At 40.2% G+C, this 17,415-nt stretch overlaps 1 protein-coding gene across 4 annotated transcripts in view; it reads left to right on the plus strand.

Annotated features, from left to right (window-relative positions):
* LOC114662111 (glutamate receptor 3) overlaps window positions 1–17,415 on the plus strand; it is a 410,431-nt gene that overhangs the window by 210,366 nt on the left and 182,650 nt on the right. For all 4 annotated transcript variants that reach the window (XR_007936331.1, XM_028815450.2, XM_028815448.2 and 1 more), the window contains exon 4: window positions 3,431–3,618. Coding sequence is in view for 3 of the 4 variants with exons in the window: in XM_028815450.2 (XP_028671283.1) it covers window positions 3,431–3,618 (188 nt within the window). In the remaining variant the exon portion in view is untranslated. The remainder of the gene's footprint in view (window positions 1–3,430; window positions 3,619–17,415) is intronic.

Consider the following 17,415-nt stretch of genomic DNA (forward strand, 5'->3'; position numbering starts at 1 on the left):
TACTATTATAAAATTAGCCATTACCAATTCAAAGAACTGTCATTTTTATACAGATTTCATTAATGCTATTTTTTTATTAAAATTATGTTACCAGTCACATCTCATAGCAGACTTGGCAGCAACACTGACAATGACAATTCAGAAGTTGATTAATTCATAAATTAGCAGTATAAGGCTAGAAAGAGACAGAACATCAAGTCAGCAGTGTGAGATTTTCTGGCCTATTTGTTGAAATTAGGGTATGGGTTGTGTGACTGAGAGACTGAGGGCGAAACTAGGCCACATAAAGACGTCCTCTTCTCAAGTCTATCTTTAACACATTGCCACCTATATGTTTCATATATACTGTATATATATCTGTGGTAAAAATACATTATTCTCTGATCGGCCACAGCATTAAAATAACTAGCAGGCATTGATTAGCTCCTTACCATGGCATCTGTCAAGGGGCAGGAAATATCAGGTAGTAAATGAACAGTCCGTTCTTAAAGTTGATGTGTTGAAAGAAGGAAAAATGATCAAGCAAAAGGATCCAAGCAACTCTGACAAGGGCCATACTGTGATAGCTATACGAATGGGTCAGAGTATCTCCAAAATGGCAGGTCTTATAGGGTGTTCCCAGCATTCCGTGGTTAGTACCTACCAAAAGTGGCCCAAAGAAGGATAATCGGTGTACCGGCAACAGGGACATAGGCATCCAAGGCTCAGTGATGTATGTGGGGAGCAAGGGTTAACCCATCTGGTCTGATTCTACAGAAGAGCTGCTGTAAATTGCTCAAAAATATAATGCTAGCCATGAGAGAAAAGTCAGAACACACTATCTACTTCCCAGTTTCTGTCATTCTGAGATGTCTTGATTGTCTCATGTCCATTTTATGACTACCACCGATGGTAGACACGCTCGCATTACCCACTGTGAAAACATAATTTGTTGTCTTGCAAATACTCACCTGTCTTTGAAGGTGACTTTCAGCGATCCTCCAATGCTTTCCCTCTGTATATTAATAATAAGTATATTAATAAGATGCTGCAGATATTCTATCAGATGGTTGTGGTGAGCACCCTCTTATACGCAGTGGTGTGCTGGGGAAGCAGCATAAAGAAGAAGGACGCCTCACGCCTGGATAAACTGGTGATTGTGTGCCTCATCCTTTTTTGTCCAGAGCTTCCTGTCTTGATCACATTTAACTAAACAAGCAAAACCAAACTGACCAATCAGATTGTTCAGAGAGAGCGAACACACACACATGCACGCACGTACACACACACACAGTAGGGTTTTATTTTATTGTAGATATATATAAAGTAAGCAGAATACATTTCAAAGTCATGGGCGCTAAATCATCTACTGATAAGAAAAGTGCAAGAGAGGAATCAGCACAAAAATGGGTGACATTCATCAAAGGACAATCTCATGCACACAGCCACTGCCCCTGAGGATCAATTTAGAATCACCAATTAAGAATAAACATGCAAATCTTTGGGAAGTGGGAGGACAACTGGAGTATCTGGAGGAAAAACATATGCAGACACAAGCAAACATCAAACGTGCAACATCTGGGGGTGGGATTGAAATTAAGGATCTGTGTTCTCAATCTGTGAAGCAGAAACACTAGATAGATAGATAGCCATCCTTCTATGTGCTATTTGTTATCCCTTACATATTTTCTATCCAATGTACAGCATGCTTATCTATCTATCTATCTATCTATCTATCTATCTATCTGTCTGTCTGTCTGTCTGTCTGTCTGTCTGTCTGTCTGTCTGTCTGTCTGTCTGTCTGTCTGTCTGTCTGTCTGTCTGTCTGTCTCTGCCTGGCCATTCTCTGTACGGAGTTTCCCCCATATCTGTTAGGCTTTTTATCAGGTATTATGTTTTTTCTTCTTGTTTAACTCCTCATTGACCCCAGTGTGAGCGTGTCAGTTTACGTCGTGTTATTTGATATCTATCTGTACTGTATGTTCCATGTATGTTATATGTATCTGTTTTTTAAGAGGCATAAATTGAGACGGAAACAACCTTGCATTTTTAAAAGAAGGCTCATCCTGTAATTTAGTGAGGCTTTTTTAATCAAGGAGTTGGCTTATAGTGATTAAGCTTGACATTTTCTTTTGATTAAATATTTGTTTGAAACTAATTTGTCCTTCGTTTAAAGTCCGGTGGGAGAGAGTTTACAATGAAAAGTGCTCTCTATGAAGTGATTGATTGATTGATTGGTTGGTTGATTGATTTCCTGTTTGGCATCTGCAGAACTGAAGAGACTGGTACTCAAGCCCCCCAACACGCCCCTCCCCCCCCTCCATACATACACATTTCTATTTAATAACAAGCTACCGCTAGCAGCCTGGCATCTCATTCTTCCACGGGGTGTGCCTGATGCTAAGTGAGCTCATTATTTTCTTTCAAATAAATAATTGGAGAATTGTAATTGAACCTGCTACGTCACTTTCATAAATAAGGCGGATGATACTGATTACGCTGACTGAGTCTGGCAGCTGTTTTGTATAATAGAAGATGATAGTGATTTGATGCAGTAGTTTCCTATAATAAGAATAAGAGGGTGCCATTGATGAAATCTGGCATCTCTTTCTTCAACTTAATCTAAGCGAGAGTGACTGAGCTCAGCCTCCTGATAGAGCGTGATTATATAGGATTGGCCTGGCATTAATTCCTTGAATAAAAGGGGATCTTCTGGAATGAGGGTCCATCTTTCTCCTCTGAATGTTACTGTCGTAAGCCTTACTTTCCACACTATTTATACTTCTAAATTTCTGTCTTGATGATTAACTCCATACTTCTAAATGACCTACTTTTATAAAATGCTGGACAGTCTTTTTTAAGATTCAGAATAACTTTATATTAGGGCTTAAACACACAATGTTTAATTGCTTTGCACTGCTGTCTCACAGCTGTAGAGTCCGGGGTCCAAATCCCCCTTTGTGGAGTCTGTATTTTTTTGAGTCTGTGTGGGTTTCCCTCCAGGTGCCCCAGCCGCCTTCCCCGCACCCCATAGACATACAGTTGTGTGTGGGAGTTTGACCAGGCAGCAGCTCCCAATGACCCTGAACAGAATGAGCAGACACAACGGAGGAACAAAGCATGAACAGGAAGCCATCCAGTGCAGCTTATACTGTACAAATATTGCTTTTCTAAGAGAATACAACATAAAATAATACTGCTCAGCATTAACATTGCATGGGAAGTCATTTCCAAAATTAAAGGGCAAAGCTGTACTTGAATGGTGTGGCCATCGCCCACCACATCCTGTTCAAGTGTGGCTGATCAAAGACCTGCCTGATACATTTCTTGAATTTTAAGTCAGAAATTAAGGCATCTGCTTGCATTTACATTTTCATTTGTCTTAGGTATTTGAGCCAACCAGGCGTCCAAGCTCTTTCTCAAAATAAGCCATCTCTCTCTCTCTTCTTAGGGTTCTCCATTCTCCAAGCGATCATGGAGTCGGCTGTTACAAACAACTGGCAGGTAACGGCACGGTCCGTGGGCAGCATAACCGATGCCCAGGAGTTTCGACGCATCATTGAGGAGATGGACAGAAGACAGGAGAAGCGTTACTTAATAGACTGTGAAGTCGAAAGGATCAATGCCATCTTGGAGCAGGTACACTCCTTCCTCTATACCAGGGGTAGGCCATGTCTGTCCTGATGAGCCTCAGTGGCTACAGGTTTTCATTCCAACCCAATTGCTTAATTAGAAACCAATCATTGCCAATCTCAGACCTTATTTAATTTTATGGCTTGTTAGTCTGTGCAATGTAAGGCTCTTATACGTAGATTTTGTTCCTTTCCAAGGATATCATCCAAATGATTTGAAGCCTAAAACAGATCATTTTCAGTCTGTCACGTTTTTCTATTAAGTGTTTTATTAAATCAAACAGTGCATGATGAACACACACAGATGTAATTGGAAAAAAGCTAGCTGGAGAACTGCTGGCTGCTTTGTCTTTTACATCTTATTGCTAATAAGGAGCAATTAAAACACTGCAGCAGTTTAAGATTGAAATAAGCAATTAAGGTTGGAGAACCTTAACAAGCGAGACCACTAAAATGAAGCATCAAAATGTCACTTAAGCAATATGTGCTTCATCAGCAATAATTGAGTTCTCGTTAAGGAACTGGGTTGGAACAAAAACCTGCACATACTGCGGCTCTCCAGGACCGACATTGCCCACCCCTGCTCTATACATAATCTCTTACACTTTCTTTATATATTTTGCATGGCTGATTCTACGCAGACCATGTTAAATGAAAAATCATTAGTCATAACAGACAAGTGTACAATTTGATAGTGTTACTCAATGGTCCGGCCTTATACCATCAGTAACTCATAAGGCCGGTCAGCCATCTCCCCTATCTGTCTGTTTGTGCTTGTGCTGACATGCTGGTCTCATTTTCTTAGTCACCACAAGACAATGGCCCAGTCAAGTGGTTTTTATTTTGTGACACTAAGCACAATCACAAAAAAATCTGCAAGAAAAATCAACCTTGAGCCATTATCTTATATAGGACATGTGTCAATACATTGTAAAGATAGGAATAAGCTCGAGCACAAGGAACTCCATCAATTTAAACCTCCCTTATCAAAGAAGCTTTCTCAAGGAACTTAATAACATTGACTTAATATAATGTTTTTTCTTCAGTCCAGTAGCCAATATTAGACTTTGTGCCGTTTGCATGCTAATATTCATTATTGTATCTAGCATCACACATTTGGAAGGTAGACCAAGTTACAAATTACACTGCACTCACCATCTGTAGTGTGGCCAGCTTTTCTCAGTGGCTGGCGCTGTTGCCTCAAAGCTTTCGGGTATCAGCCTGGGTCCTCCCTAAATGGAGTTAGCATGTTTTCTCATTATTTGTGTTGTTTTTTCCTCCATGTTTTTTAGTTTTACTCCAATATTCCAGTGAGATTAACCAACGAGTTTAAATCGGTCTGTTGTGGATGTATGCCAGGCTACACCCTTAGATTGACATGCCATCTGTCGATGGTTTTTGCACTAAACCCAATTCTGCTGAGATTGATGAGGGATCCTACAAACCTGAGTGGGATTTAATGGGATGAAAAAAACAATGAATGCAATGGTGGATGACCATCCACAGGGTCATGTAAAAGGCATCATGTCTCCATTTTCTTATTTCTGTTAGTTGCCTTTCCATGTCCTCGTTCTCCTCTTTCTCAATTTGTTGTCACCTCATCATTGAGTCATTGTGGTCTTTGTGTAACCTTATGGTCTCCAGTATTCTCTTCCAGAACCTTTCTTTGTGTGTTAACTGTCTTTCTTAATTTTGCTGCCTATTTTTTTTAAGAGCCACTGTGGCCATCATCTCTTTCTACCTCACTTACCATTTGCTGTTTTATAGTTTACTCTTTGTGTTCTTTTGTAGTTAAATGAATCTAATAACTAAATCAAGACATCTGTAGCAATGAAGCACAATGAATTGCAAAAAGGCTAAATAAGAAAAGTTTTACATTACCTGTGAGACATTCTAACAATAGAAAGTTTTTCCTTAAAAAGCCATCCTCAAGGGATACTGTCCATTTAGACATGACGTTCTTGTAAGATCATAGCTGACGGGCACCATTGTACTTGAAAGTCCTGTATTCTGAGCATGCTCTATAAAAGGATGAAGGCGGCGGGGCTTTGTATTTAAGGCTTTGGACTTCAGACTCTGAGGTTGTGGGCTCTAATTCCACTAGTGATACTGCGTCACCCTGACCAAGTCCTTTGCTCCAAGCAAAAGAAATGTAACCAGTTATACCTCTCAAATGGCCAAATAAGTAAATGTAAGTAATTTCATTTAGTTTTGTCAAGTGGCTTAGTGGATAAAGTGTTGAACCTTAAAGTTGTCAGGTGAGTCCCTCCAATTCATTAGATAGATAGATAGATAGATAGATAGATAGATAGATAGATAGATAGATAGATAGATAGATAGATAGACAGACAGACAGACAGACAGACAGACAGACAGACAGACAGACAGACAGACAGACAGACAGACAGACAGACAGATAGATAGATAGATAGATAGATAGATAGATAGATAGATAGATAGATAGATAGATAGATAGATAGATAGATAGATAGATAGATAGATAGATAGATAGATAGATAGATAGATAGGCAGGCGCCAACCCGACACAGACTGACACCAGAGGCACGGGCAAAATAAACAAATAGTTTTATTTTTTCTTCAGCCATGGATGACATCTGCCCTAACACAGTCCCAAAACACACAAAAGTAAATCACACCCCAAATCACAATCTTCTTTTCCTCCACTCCTTCCAGGGCAGCTTTGTCCTCCTCCTCCCGACTCTGGCACCCTGAGTAGTGGCTCCCTTTATAGCCCACCCGAAGTGCTTCAGGTGGTAATTAACCTAAATTAAGCTGCACTTCCGGGTGTGGCGGCATTGCCGCCCACAAGGGCTTAGGAAGTCTTGCAGCTCCCCCTGGCGGTGGCCACGGAGCCCAACCAGGATGAGCTCTGGTGTTCCATAAAACAGGCCCCAATGCTGCCACCAAGTGTTCCAGGGGACGTAGTGTGCATCCCATGGCTGCTCCCCCAGATCTAGTGTTGAAGGGGCATTCCAGCCGGGCATGGGTCCCAGCCGTCCGCCACAATAGATAGATAGATAGATAGATAGATAGATAGATAGATAGATAGATAGATAGATAGATAGATAGATAGATAGATAGATAGATAGATAGATAGATAGATAGATAGATAGATAGATAGATAGATAGATAGATAGATAGATAGATAGATAGATAGATAGATAGATAGATAGATAGATAGATGTCCAATAACAGGACATAAACTCACATGCTCATGCTGGGGTCACTGAGGAGTCAAACATGGAGAAAAAAACATCATACTTGAAGAAAAGCCACAAAGATATTGGGAAACTCCATACAGAGAATGGTGCTATCCTGAAAACGTTGGAGAGTATGCATGGATATAAAGCAAGGCGTCCGTTCCATACTTTTTGAGTCTCCTAGGCTCTTGGCAAAAGTTTGCTTCTAAAAACACGAAATTTGCAAATAATAAAAAATCCCTGCTCTTGGTTTGTTCCCCATCCAACATCATCCACTCTAAATTCAAACTTCTGTTTTGCCAAATGCTTCCCACACCTTAGACAAGTAGTTAACATCTCCTTGTACTCCAAACAAATCAAAAACTCTCCTTCTCACATGACCTGCTTTCAATGCTCCCTGCACTCAATTACAGTTATCGTTTAGCATTCTCATTTGCCTGATGTGACCTGCAAAAGGCGCTCAGATAACCATGACACAAATTCCATAATGAAATTTCCATCATGCAAAGATAGAGGATGTCAAGCTGTAAAAGCCTCCTTTAAGAATTAACTATTCCAGTTATTAGATTCTTCTCCAAAATATGAATAGAGAGCAGGTTTCTCACAGTGCCCTCTTGTCCTAAATCTTATGGCATGGACCCTTTTCTTTGTGAATGATCACAGTCTAACAGCTCCAGAGGCCTAAGCCACCTACCATCATAGCCCGAATATTGTCTGTGTAGCACCTGCATGGTCTCCCCACATTCATGTGCATTGTCCTTCAGATACTCCATTTTTCCTCTCAAAGTTATGCACATGCTAAGTGGCAACTCAGAATTTCTCAGTGGACTAGTGCCCCATCTAGGGTTGCTTCCAGCCTTGCGTTTAGTGCCACAAGGACAGACACCAACTCTCTAAAGGCAGGATAAATGGACAACTTTTTAAATTCATGCAACCCAAATTGATAAATCAATAAGGACCATTTTAACATACTTAACCACCTATCATATGATGACATTCCATCACTTCTAACAATAAGTCCATTTTTCCTTCATACAGTGTCTTTCATTCTATGTACCTTCTAAAACAATTACAATACAATGCAAGTTACACAGCTGACTTGAACAGACTGAATCTGCTCCTTGTCAATTACATCTTGAAACTATTCAAACTTTAGAAAAAGTCGAACGACAGCAGGCCATTCAGCTCAACAAGCTCACCAGTTCTATTCACCTTACTTCTCCTAAATAAGATCAAGTTAAGTTTCGAAAGTCTTATTTTTTACCACACGTCTTCATAATTTTTTCTGTGTATCAATTGTCCTCTGAGTGAAGAGGTGCTTTCCCGTGGTTACCCACACCAAAACTTCCTTCTGTGCCTAGCTTTATTATTGAGTTGAAACCATGACAAGGCCTCATTTTCTGTTGCCAAAACATTTTCCAGGGTTTTATCTTCCATTAGATGTTAAGGCAGCAAGGACACTCTGAATGCTTATGTGAACAACGGAGAGAAAGAGTTGAGGCATTGCAGAGGGCATGGCGGTGCCAATCAGATAGCAGTGATAGAGCTGTGCTGTCCTGTTCAAAGGAAGCATAAGGAACATCTTTAATGGCTAATCAGAGGTGTCAAACTCAGATCCTGGTGGGCCACAATGGCTGCAGATCTTTGTTTTAGCCAAGTTCTTAATTATTAATCAATTGCCGCATCTAATGGGACAGACATTACTTTGCCTTGATTTCAATTGACTTAATTTTTAAGATTCAATAATGAGATGCAATGACCAGCTAACTCAGCGGGTCTCATTTGAGTTTTCTGGAGCACCAACAATTTTCTGAATTTTAAGCCAGTACTTTTTTATTTATTTCTGTGACTGCCTAATCAGATATTTCCAAAATGTTTGACTTTTTTTTCATGGGTGCACTTTCCAAATGTTTTGTGACCCAGAACAGATGAATACTTTTCAGAACGTGACTTTTTTTCTTTTTCAATACTTTATTAGAACAGATATTGTTTGAAGCACACATAGTTGCCAATGAGATCAAGTTAGTAAGATGTGTTTGCTCACTTTGCTTTTCATTATTTTTTGGCTGAGGAAAACAATGAAGGTTTATTAAAAAGCAAGACAGACACAATTAACACAGAAAATGTTTGTCCCATTAGTGACAGTCATGGGTTGCTAATAAATAAAGTGGTTGTAATATAACACTGCAGAAACTGTGGCCAATAAAGATCTAAGTTCAACACATGTGACTTAGTTGAATAAAAAGACCCCACAACTTTGAAGTGGATTAGCCCATTGGAAGACGGACGGACGGACGGACGGACGGACGGACGGATGGGCTTAAAGTGGAGGAGGAAAAACAAACTGTAATTAGCTTTATTTCATTATTAGCACATAGACTTATCTTGCTCAACTTGAAGAATCCTAACTCACCTCTTTTAAGCCAGTGGCTAACTGATGTTATATAATATTTGAAATTTAAAAAAATCTAAATCTCTCTTAGAGGATCTGTTCAAAACCTTTTTTAAAACCTGGAAGGATCTAATCAATAATATTTTAGAATAACCATTTATATTGGGGAGAAAGACTCCTTTTCTCTCTTTACTACTTACTCTAGCTGCTGGTCTTCCTCTCTTTCTCATGGGTGGGTGTTGATTTGAATTTAGTTTTGTTAAGTTTGACTTGATTGTATGGAATGTTATATATTTTTAAAAAAATCAATTAAATATAAAGAAAAAAAAGATGGACGGATGGAAGGAAGGAAGGAAGAATGGATGTGCAGGCAGGTTCTTTTTGCTCACATTGTAGAGAATCCATGCTCAGTGAATTGTATACTGTGGAGATTTTTAAAGGTATTATATACTAGGAAAGCATCTCTGTTAATTTACAAGTCCTGAGTCCCTCATGCAATATAGTGAACCCCTGAAAGTGAGCCCCTCTCATACAAAGAAACAAGACGTTCACTTCATCTGACGGTCTGGAGCTGTCAGAATCTGTTGCTCCGCAGCATCAAGCGTTACCAAAACACGTTTGATGTGGCAGATCTTATTTCCTACTCCGACTGCGGCAAAAGCAAAGCCTTCTGCCAGTCCTCAGAGGGTTTTTCACGCTTTCAGCATACACGATTGGGTCAAAATAGAAAGGAAAAGCCTAATTGTTTAATACCTTTTAAAATAAGCACTTTAAGGAATTATCGCTAATGGAATACAAGTTGAGAAGTCCCCTCGGATGGAATTCATTTATCTTTTGTCATATTGTGAAAGTAAAACAGTCTGCATAGCCAATAAAGTTATAGTTCAGCCACATTTCACAGTGATTTTGTGATCCTGAAATGAGGATATACCACACTTTTCAGTTCTAGTTAGTGGTATTAGCATCACACTGTAGGCTAATTCTTTTTACAATGGAAGTCAATGGTCCAGAGTTAGTGCACATTAAAACTGGAGGACAGCCCCATCAAGGCAAAACAAACACTTGCAAAATCCCATCCATCCGTTCATTAGAAAACCTGCTTTACTCAGTTCAGGGGAGGGACTGGAGCCTATGGTATGCCAGAACCTTCAGCACAAGACAGGAACCAGCTTGGGATGGGCTAGTACTCCATTGCAGGCCATTAGCACTGTTTTGGGGTCAGTTATCAGTTATCCTAACACACATGAAACTGGAGCCATAAAGATGCAGGGAGAATGTGTAGACTGCTTGTACACAGTACTTGAGTTGGGATTTGAACCCCACAACATTTGAACTGTAAAGAGGTAGTGCCAGCAACTTTACTGATCTCCCTGTTGACAATGTGTGTTATGTGTGTTAGTTTCTTTAAAATAAAACAAGCTAGTCCTTTAATATCACTGTCTGCTAATTCACCCAGACAGGAAGCACTAAGTAAGGAACTGGTTTCAAACTGGTAGTCCTTTCCATTCTGAGCTCAGGATATCAGCACATTCAGAGATATTTTGGTTGGCTTGGGGCTTTGGCCATTCCATTTGATGTGGCCTAGACTTTCTGTCCCATCCTCTTGTTCTCTTTCTATAGAAATCCAATCACCGCTCCATGTGCTCCATCCATCCATCCATTGTCTCCCGCTTATCCGAGGTTGGGTCGCGGGGGCAGCAGCTTGAGCAGAGATGCCCAGACTTCCCTCTCCCCGGCCACTTCTTCTAGCTCTTCCGGGAGAATCCCAAGGCGTTCCCAGGCCAGTCGAGAGACATGTCCCTCCAACGTGTCCTGGGTCTTCCCCGGGGCCTCCTCCCGGTTAGACGTGCCGGAACACCTCACCAGGGAGGCATCCTGATCAGATGCCCGAGCCACCTCATCTGACTCCTCTCGATGCTCCATGTGCTGCTTTGCATAAAGGCCTACAGTCCTTTATCTATATGACGTCTTTTGGAAACATGACCTCTTTTACTCTTGGAATACTGCTTTTAAAATATCTCACTCTCTTCTAAGAGCTCTAACCTACAGCACATTTATAACATATGACAACCTGTAATCTACGCTTAAACCTAAGAGGGGGATAAGTTTGCTATTACTGAATGAAAATATCCAAATGATAGTGGTGAAAGTGAAAAAGATGGCAAAGATAGAAGTGCAACTAAAAGAGAAATAACTCACGGCACTCTGGGCCCAGTCCTGAGAGGAACCTATTCCTCAGGTAATCGAGAATTATCAGACAGAGCCAGGACTACCTGGAGAAGCATGCCACAAAAGCTGCTTCATGTGCGTTGTGAAGTGAGGGCACATGCACACAACACTTAAAGAGCACTTCTTGCCCAGCTCTATGCTGTTGAAGCCCATTGCCCTCTGTGCTTGGCCACTGGTGGGCCTCAGATGTGGACCCTGGCCTTGTGTTGGCTTGTGGAGCCTTGAGATAGCATGACACTGAGTATGCAGAGTGAGGTGAGGCCAGATGCTGGCAAAAGGGATGAAGCAGCACGGAGTGTATGGAGCATCAGAAGACATTTTTGGCAAAGAAAAGTGGCCAAGGAAAGGCGGTAGCGGGTCTGACCACTGATCAAACCAACAATCCTTTTCAGGACTAATTACCACTAGCTTTGAGTAAAAGGGTAAAATCTATTCTCGAACCTGCAGGTCATTACAAATTGTTCCATCTTAAAGCAAAAACATTTGTGTTTGGACAGTTAATTAGATCTGGGATTTACTATGTGTGAGGATATAGTCAGTTGCATACCAAAATGTATTATCTGTGATGATAAATTGTCAACAGAAAATTAAAAAGACATTTCACTCTGAAACGTAGCCATCTTACTAACAAACCTAGAGCATACTTCAAGCTACTTTTAAATAAGCAAAGAAAACAGAGTCAGAGGTTCTCCAAAGTTTCTAGTAAAGCTCGAGGGGCCAGTTACTTAGTAGCTGAGTTAATTGCTAAAAAGATGACTCCTCACACAGAAGCAAAGACTTTAATTCTCCCTTTCTTGTAGTGCCATACTTAAGACCTTTTTTGGGGAATGAAGCAGAAATGAGGTTAAACAATTCCTCTCTGAGATAAGACCATTGGCAGATGGATTTATGATATGTCAGCGGGCTAAGAAGAAAGTTTGTGTGGCCCTGGCAGGAAGACTCAACTGCTGGATTTCATTTACTATGTTCATAATTCTAAAATACTTTTCTAGAACAGTAGCTGTAAAGAACTTAAAAATACAACAACAGACTAAGATACTGTATATTTACCGTATTAAGTTCATATTTAGAAGGTCATGGTTTGTGTTGGAAATGTTGTGTGGAAATTTGTAGAGATGGGGCTCCATCAATGGCTGGTTCAGTGAAATGATTTGTATCTTAAGTGAAGTAAGACGTTAACCAAAATGACACCTTTAATTGGTTAACTAGAAAGATTACAATATGCAGACTTCCGAGGCAACTCAGGCCCCTTCTTCAGGCAATCTCACTACATCCATAATGGCTAACACATTACAACACCCTATTACTATCGTAAGTTAAGAAAGAAACAGCGATGTAGTGATGACACATTGCTCTGTCCACTATAAAGTGCTGGTTGGGAAAACACTCAAAAATGAGTTGAAAACTGTATTATACACAGTTGTAAAAATGGTTAACTATATAAAAAGCAGGTCTTTTAAATCACATCTGTTTGCAAAAGATATGTGAAGAAATTGGAGTAAAGCATTGTGAGGCACAGCCGAGAACCTTGCTCAGCTTCGAAAGGCGAGGGTAGACAGTATGCACAGGGCATGTCTCCAAAATAGTGCTACATGGCAGGCCCTCAGGGTTGCGGTGGTGCCCCAGATTCCCAAAAGGCTTTATGAGAACTGGAGTTGTACAGCTCAAACCTGCTGGGTTCCATGGGTGCCGCTAGAGGAGGCTATGGGGATTGGCAAGCCTTACTTTTTTGGGTTCCCACTGCACCCAGAAGTGCATCCAAACCACAGCTTCTCAACACTGGACGTGGTACCAGGTGTTACATAAAAGAAGTCGCCTGCCAAAACATCGGGAGCCAGAGTCAGGAGAAGGAGGACAACACTTACTTGGAGGAGTGGAGTTAGAGGGGCAAAAACAGGGGAACAGAGAGGACGACAGAGGAGAAAGCAAAACAAAGTGTTGCTGTGTGCTTTAGAACTATGACTGTAATTGTGGGGTGGGAATCTCTTACAAGGAAGAGTTTCACACTAAATAAATCCTCTCGTTTACTGTGACTCGTGTCTGAGCCTTTCTGTCGGGTGTTTGGGGAGTTGGGGCACCCCCTGTCTGATGGCTACAGCATGTTAATCTTCTTCACATAAAAGTAGGATGAACTTCTTAAAGGCAAAATGTAGTTATAAGTGTTTGAACTGAACGATGATATTTTTTCACACTTAAGAAGCAAGAAGAATTTTGCATGTCACTATCAGATAACACTTGGATTGCAAAATTATTATACTTAGTTGATATCTTTGAACATTTAAACAAGATTAAGTCCAACATGTAAGGAAAAGCTGAAAATATCTTATCATTGACTGACAAAATCAAAGCACTGAGAGAGAAGTTAAGCATTGTTACCATACGTTGCTGCGACAGAGAATAAAGAGATTATGCCACTGATCTATGAGCATCTTGAAGTACTGGAAAAAAATCCTGTAGGAAGTATTATTTTCCAAACTTACATACTGAATACTACAACTGATGGAGGAGCCCATTTATTGATTCGGTATCCAGCCATTCTAAGCTTAGTTTTAACAAGCGAAGAGAAATTAATTGAAATGCATACTTATGGCAGTTTGAAATTGAAAAATAAGAAGTGCCTTTTGATGAAGTTTTCATGTTACAATCTTCAACGTCTTAGCTGTGTGAGTTAATATGTTCTCTGCTTACCTGTACAAATTAAAAGTAATGAGAGTACTGTATATCTCTCCTGTAATCCACGTAATATTAAAAAGATTAATCACGTCAAGCCCAAATATCTCATTGAAAAGTTACAGTGACAAACTAGTTAGTCTGTTATGTTTATTTCATGATTGTCTGTGATTGATGTGTCCTTAAAGAAATTAATAAATTTATAACTATGGAAACTTTTGGAGATGGTGATATTGAGACGCAGACGAAATAGAAAACTGACTAGGGATGCCGTAAAAATCAAATAAATGACTTAAGCATGCCACTATTAAAAAATGTTGAAAAACACTGCGTTACTGTGTATGACACTAAGTGAAAAGGGTCAGCCTTCTGAGAATTCAAAGTTGGCTTTTACTTACACTGCTCTTCTTCTATTTTCTAATACCTTTTTCACATCCTGTTCTTCTCCTGCTCCTGTCTGATTTTTGAACCTGTGACCATGTCTGACTTTTTGCTCTTGCATGCTGTAATTGTAGCGATTGGCAGCTACTTTCCTTTCTGTTCAACAACAATAGAATATGACTGCCATTCTGCCATACAAGTATATCTGATATCTTGTAGCTTTTTTAAAAGACAGAAATCACCATTTTTAAGAGAAATATCAATAGATAGATAGATAGATAGATAGATAGATAGATAGATAGATAGATAGATAGATAGATAGATAGATAGATAGATAGATAGATAGATAGATAGATAGATAGATAGATAGATAGATAGATAGATAGATAGATACTTTATTAATCCCAATGGGAAATTCACATATCAGTGAGGCTCATTTTATCAACCACAGCCAACACATACACTCACTGAGCAAATTACTGAGACATTATAACGTTATACTAATTCTGGGTGTTTGACGGATTTGACAGCTACACAATCACCATGCTGCAAATCTTCCATTCTACCACATTCCAAAGGTGTTCTATTGAATTCAGATCTGGGGTCTCATTTATAAAACTTGCCGTACGCACATTTCTGCCCAATTAACCCTTAATCACAGTCACCTTATAAATATGCATATGTGAGCACACTTCAATCACCACCCTGAAACATCCATATATGGAGCGTGCTAATCAGCCTCATACATATGCAATCACAAAGCTGCAGAACTCCATTGGCTGGTAGAGCAGCTGCCTCCTGACATGTCGAGACACTGCAACCTGCATCTGGTTGTACTCCGCAACTGAGAGCGCAAGATCATGCGCACCATTTTAGCACCACTTCTCTAGCCACTACCAGAAGCCTGGACGGTTGCCACAAGGCAGGTTGGGTGCATGGACTCCTGCTGCTGGCTCCAAATTGTGACCCTCAGCAGAAATTGAGATTCATCAGGCAAGGCTATGCTTTATCAGTCTTCAACTGGCCATTTTTGGTGAGCCTGCGCCCATTGCAGTCTCAGCTTTTTGTTCTTGGCCAACAGGAGTGCATCCCAAAATGGTCTTCTGCTGTTGTAGCCCAGCTGCCTCAAGGTTCGATGTGTTGTAAATTCTGTGATGCTTTTCTGCTCACCATAGTTGTACAGAGGGATTGTCTTAGTGACTGTAGCCTTTCTGTCAGCTCGGACCACTTTGGCCATTCTCCTCAAACATCTCTCATCAATAAGGCATTTCTGTCAGCAAAACATCTGCTCACTGGATGAGTTTTGTTTTTCGCACCATTCTAAAGAAACTCTAGAGACTTTTGTCCATGAAAATCCTAGGAGATCAGCCGTTGCAGAAATACTCAAAGCAGCCGTTCTGGTGCTACCATTTATGCCATGGTCAAAATCATTCTGATCACTTGTTTCCCCTATGCTGATGTTTCATGTGAACATTAACTTGAAGTCCCTGGTCTGTATCTGAATTGTTTTCTATACTGTGCTACTGCCACATGATTGGCTTATTATATAATCCCATGCATAAGCGGATGTACAGGTGTTCCTAATAATTTACTTAGTGAGTGGTATGGGTGGCCGCATCACTGAAAAGAAAATAATGAAAGATTTTTAAAGACTTAATTTTAGTTTAGGCAACCCCATCCACAGTACTGAACTGCTATCCCATGACACAAAGTAGCATTTCACTATTCACGGGCCCATCAAGCCATTTCCTTTTTTTTTCTATATTGAAAGTTTTCATCAAGCCATGGAACTAATTCTAGTGCTAAGCTGCTTGTGCTCTACTTCAAAATTGGATTTTGTATCATGTTAACTTTGTACTTAACTCACAGTCAGTCAAACATGCTATACAGTATATCTAGTTATTCTACTAAGCTGCTGTGGAGAAATGAACCTGCCAAAAATAAAATAATGATGCGGCACTTGCTAATCATTACTACTGTATATGAATTTCAAATTCAGTCGTTTCATTTGTGAAATATTTAAAGACTCAGGGTGCCCCAGTTTAGATAAAGAGAGAGACAGGCAGTGACGTTATGTCTTCTGGCCCCAGGCAGCGCTGAGAAGTCTGGCTCGGAGCTGCGTTTAATGTGTTTGAGCAGTCACGAGTGATTCTATCTGTTTCCTTGAATGTTTTTGCTGGTAGATGCAAGTAGTCTGAAGGGTGCGCGTCTTTTGATGATACCCAAGATTCACCTTTGCAAAAGGAGCTCGTTATGTTTGTCTGAAGCTGCAACTTTTAACCAGCAGTGCACAATTCAGGGGCATTTATCTATTTTTACAGAGGGTGAGGGAATGCAGCCTATCAAAGAATGAATGTTTTCCAATGTTTTTTTTTCTCCTTATTGAATATCAAACACTGTTCTTTGTGTTTAGCACATAAGTGTCACAATGTGACATGTTTATTAATGATACAGAAATTAAACAAATGTATCTCAATGCTGTCCATGCTAGTTTAACATACCACATACATTTTTTAAAAATGTATTTCTTTTTCTAGTCATTCTGGTGTGTGTTCAGACCATCGTGTGTGTGTATAAGTATATATTTATGTATCTATCTATTTATTCTACAGGTTCTACAGTGGAACCTCGGTTCACGAACGTCTCGGCACACGTACAAATCAGTTTACGACCAAAAAGTTCGCCAAACTTTTGCCTCGGTTCACAACCAGACACTCGGTATACGAACAAGCCAGTTTCCCTTTCTGTTTGTACATGTTCAGTCTCTCCCTGTGCATTTTCTGTGCAGCGCGCAAGAGAGAGAGAGCGCGACACACACACACACATAGAGGCAGCGGGAGAGAGAGACAGACACGCTCATACACAGGCAGTGCGAGAGACAGACGCACACACACACACAGGCAGTGAGAGA

The sequence above is a fragment of the Erpetoichthys calabaricus genome, chromosome 12 (assembly GCF_900747795.2).
Source record: "Erpetoichthys calabaricus chromosome 12, fErpCal1.3, whole genome shotgun sequence".
Lineage (NCBI taxonomy): Eukaryota > Metazoa > Chordata > Cladistia > Polypteriformes > Polypteridae > Erpetoichthys > Erpetoichthys calabaricus.